Genomic DNA, 4,265 nt, shown 5'->3' on the forward strand with positions numbered 1-4,265 from the left:
GTGTAGGGATTCTGCTGATTTCAGACATGAAAAAATGCTGCCAAAGCATCAGAACTGTGCTTTAGAATGCTCTAGAGTCTCTGAATTCAGCATGGAGTACAGATGTCCCAAGATATACAGGTAGCAGGGGGAAAGAGGTGAAGCTAGGACTGTAGCAACACTGGAGGAATTTTAGCCAACCTGTCTGCAAAAGGACGCTGTACTTCTGATCCTTTCTCCAGTTAGTTAAAGGATGTGAAAGGTGGCTGGAAGCTTCCTGCAGTCCTGTTGCCCAGAGAGGACCCGGGAACAAAGGGGAAGCAGCAGATATGCCACAATCAACCAGATTTACCTGGTTGTCTTCAGCAAAAATCCGGCAGTGTGCGTGGATGCAGAAACCTGTAAAAAATTTAACCATATAAATAACTGTCAATGTCCTATCTGTCTAATAGGGATAATTGACTGTGTTTAGGAAGGAACATGCACAAGCCTTACTAGTTTCAGAGACTGCTAAACCAAGTAAAGTCTTGCAGAGAACATTGGTCTCTTAGAAAGCGTGCTTTCCTTCTTCTTTCCAGGCAGCTAAGAGGATAAAATGTTCCAAAATCTGAGCAGTTAAAAGTGTCCCTCCTCCCCCACTTCTCCCTTTTTTATGGGATCTGATTTAAAATAAACTGACATAGCAACCAATTATATTTGGCAAACGGAGATAGAAAAGCAAGCATTCAGACTTCCTGGACAGAGAGTACAACTGGCAGCTTTCCGAAGTGTGAATAATAAAGTGCACGTTGTCGCATTCAGATGGGTAAAAGCTTGTTTACTGTCAATAGATATGTCCATTTTGAGCAGTTCTGGTTCGGTAACGTGAGGTACATGAGGCTGTTTACATGAAAAGGCAGATGGGGAATGCCTCTTCAGTGATAGTTTGCATTTCTTTATGTCCTTCTCATGAATATTCTTTTTAAAATCTTCGCTACAGGTTAGCTAGGTGTTGAGGAAATAAAATACAAGAAAAAATGAGCCAGTCCAGATGTCGTTGCTAGACTGTTCATAACGTCGCTGTGATTTGGATTGTTTTTTCCCTGAGGACATTGAGAACTTCTTGTTGTTCATTTTTGTGTTGTTCATACATGCTGTTGTTCCGCATGTAAGAGCTGCTGATCGTGCTCCAGAAATGAGATGCTGCAGAAGCAATTGAAGTGCAGTGGAGAGAAGGGGCTCCCATCCCAAACCGAAGGGAAGGTGCCTCCTAAGATGCTTTCCAGAGTAGCCGGGAGGGAGGAGTAGAGTGAGTTGTTGGGCTCGCGTGGGGGCTCCAGCACTGTGCTTGCCACTTTGCCATAAAATAAAACCAGCATGTGTTTAGCTTATAAATGAATTTAAGGTCAAATGCACGCGGGTTGTATTGACATGCCGAGGCTGACGCAAAGCTGTCTGTAATCATGTGGTTTGTCGAACGGGTGACGGCAGAGCTGGCGGACGGGCGGGCTGGGGGCCCCGCTGGGGGAGCGGAGTGGCCACAGCTACACCGCGCAGCTTCTCCTCTGCTGCCGGGGGTGGGCGTTCGCTGGCTCGCTGTCTTCTGATGTTTGTGTGCGCTTGTTTTGTTTTAATGAAAGGGAGTTTGCTTATCTCTGCCTCTATAAATATATCCTGTAGTACAAAGGAAGGAAGACTTGTACACAAACAACTGGAGGAGAAGGGAGCGAGCTGGGAGGGGGAGACGTCCAAACAAGGCTTTTGAAAGCTTTTACAGACGTTGGTTTGATACAGTTTATTCTGATGGGTTACAAAGCCGTTTCCAATGCAAGTTAGAGCTGACACTTGGTTTATTTGCAGATTACTTGGGGTAGAGCCTGACCTGTGGACATCTGCTCATGGTCGAGCTACGTAGTTATTTCTTACACTAGGAAAAACAGAATCAAAATCTGCTCTCAAGAGTAAATGCTGGACTGTGCTGAGTTCAAGAACAAGATCCTCGCTCTTTTTTTAAACATTTCATTGGCCTCTTGTGCAATGTGGTTTAGTGGTTTAGTTTGTTGGTTTTCTGTTCTGTCCAGTCTCTTCTTTCCTCCCCATTCCTACACCACTGGGGTGTAAGGCAAGAGCTGCGAGTTGTGGGGTCTTATGTGCACTCGCAGCTGTGGCCACGGCTCGAGCTAGCAGCAAACCCGATGGTTTCTGTTAAAAAGAGCACTTGCAGCCTCTGCTGTGAGAAATCCTCAGACCTCCCTCGTTTGTAGCAGACCTTTGATTACTGAGCAGCCTGCAGAAGGAGGTTTTCTGGCCCGAGACCTAAAGCGTTAAAGGCGCACTTCCTCCATGCCGCATTCCTGAGGAGTTTGGGGCTCTGGCAGCTGGGCAGCAGCACGCAGGGCATGGGGATGTGCCAGAGCAGCTCCTGCGGGAGGAAGCTGGCTCGTCAGTGCTCTGTAACCCTCTGGATGCAGGCTGTGCCTCTGGCCTTCAACCTGTCACTGAAGCGGTCGCTGGGGAATGGGAGCTCTACCAAATCCTGAGCAGGGAAGAAAAATTGGACTCTGCATACCTGGCCCATAGCATCGGGTTTCAGATATCCGAGGGCAATGTGAAGCAGGAGATCTGGGTCTCTATAAACTTACAGGGCAGGGCACGTACCAGACTTTGATTTTTCCCCATTGTTCCTGCCCCTGATCTGCAAAGCACTCCTGTCTTGATCCTTTGCTGGGAAGGTAGCTGTGCTGGTGCTGGCTACCACGGTTGGTCCACAGCTCAAGCAGCAGCAGTCTGCCCGTGTTACTGTGCTGAGATCACAGGCTCACATCCTGAGGGAGGAGCTCAAGGGAGGGGGCTGCTACAGTGCACGTTATATAAACTCGTCATCTGTTTTGAAGAGAGTATTTTGTAGTATTCTGAAGACCACAGATTTGAGCACTGTAACTTAAATACCACAGTTATGGCTTCTTATGTGGCCTCATTATGATCCTTTGAGCATTCACATAATGGCTCGATTTCTACTCCCATGCTAGTGGAGAGCTGGATTTTTTCCATAGAATCCCAGCCACAGGTGCAGGAGGAGTGTGAGGACAGCAAACAAAAATCTAGGTTTTATCAGGAGCCATAAATTTGGCTTTAACTCGTAGTACTTGATTTGGCAATCCAAATAACGAAAGGCTTTTACTTTATCATCAGTAAACAATTAAGAAATGGTGAGATTTGTTCTCACTACAGGTTATAAGTGCTACACATACATGGTAGCTATAGGGGAACTTCCTGCATGTTGTATTTGGAGTAAATCAAGTCAAGCTTGCAGAGCAGCCTGTTGTTTTTCTACATGACCAAAGCTGGCCCTGTCTCAGGATATGTGGTATCCAGCTGATTGAAGAACATTGTCTTCAGCTCCACTTTTAGTAAATAGGCTGCTCTATAAACTGGCATTAAAACTAAAGCCTACTCTTCATTGGCCTCTTTCTGAGAAACAGCAAAGCTATAAAGTGCTCTGAGTCATGTAGTGGGACCCATGTGAGTTACGGCTGACAACAGAAGATGGGCAGTGTCTATCTTGGCAGTTGCCATCAGTTGCTCTTAAAATGCTTAAGAAAACAGCAGTATTACTTTCCCTGTGTTCATAGCAAAGTTAAGGTGCCAAAGTCTAGTAACGTTTTCAAGGGTACTCTGTTTGAGGTCTGTCACCCAGGATACTCATTGCATGGAATTACAAGCCACCAGAAGGAACAGATTATTGTTTTTCCTGGAAACCAACATTTTTCCCTTCTCTTGACCCCACTTTTTCTTTCCCCTTTCTTTCAGGGGAAACAGCGGGAAGACAGCAGGTTCCTCCGTCCCCACTGGCCTCTGAGAACAGCAGTGCAGCGCACAGCATTGGCAGCACGCAGAGCACCCCGTGTTCTAGCAGCAGTGCCACCTAACCGCGGGGGTCGCAGCTGAGGAGCAGTACAGGAGTGCGCGGGTTCAAAGGACTGTGCGTGGACATCAGCTTTTCAAAGTTAAAAGGATTGGTTTGGTTGCTTTTGAAAAAAAGAAATGAGGAGGGATTTTTCTACAGGGAAAAAAAAAAAGACTGATTTTCTTTTGGGGAAGCCACTGTGTGTGTGAGTGTGTATATGTGCACACAATGCATGGGTAAACACAGCCTGTTGGATCTTCTATAGCACGTTATGCTACATGTGACAAAGCTACTAATCTGAGAGTACTGCAGCCTGTTCTAGGGGCCCCGGGGCCCTCAATGTGAAACCTACGCCAGTTTGGGAAAATGCTGCTTTGTCTGTATGACTTTTTTCTTTCCC

The 4,265-nt window shown here is 46.5% G+C and overlaps 1 protein-coding gene across 1 annotated transcript in view; it reads left to right on the top strand.

Moving 5' to 3' along the window:
• Window positions 1–3,887, top strand: part of TGFBR3 (transforming growth factor, beta receptor III) — a 69,442-nt gene extending 65,555 nt beyond the window's left edge. The window contains exon 16 of the mRNA XM_010132686.1: window positions 3,769–3,887. Coding sequence (XP_010130988.1) covers window positions 3,769–3,887 — 119 coding nt within the window. The remainder of the gene's footprint in view (window positions 1–3,768) is intronic.
• Window positions 3,888–4,265: the final 378 nt, after the last annotated feature.

This window comes from Buceros rhinoceros, unplaced genomic scaffold (assembly GCF_000710305.1).
Source record: "Buceros rhinoceros silvestris isolate BGI_N320 unplaced genomic scaffold, ASM71030v1 scaffold10930, whole genome shotgun sequence".
In the NCBI taxonomy this organism is placed as follows: Eukaryota; Metazoa; Chordata; class Aves; order Bucerotiformes; family Bucerotidae; genus Buceros; species Buceros rhinoceros.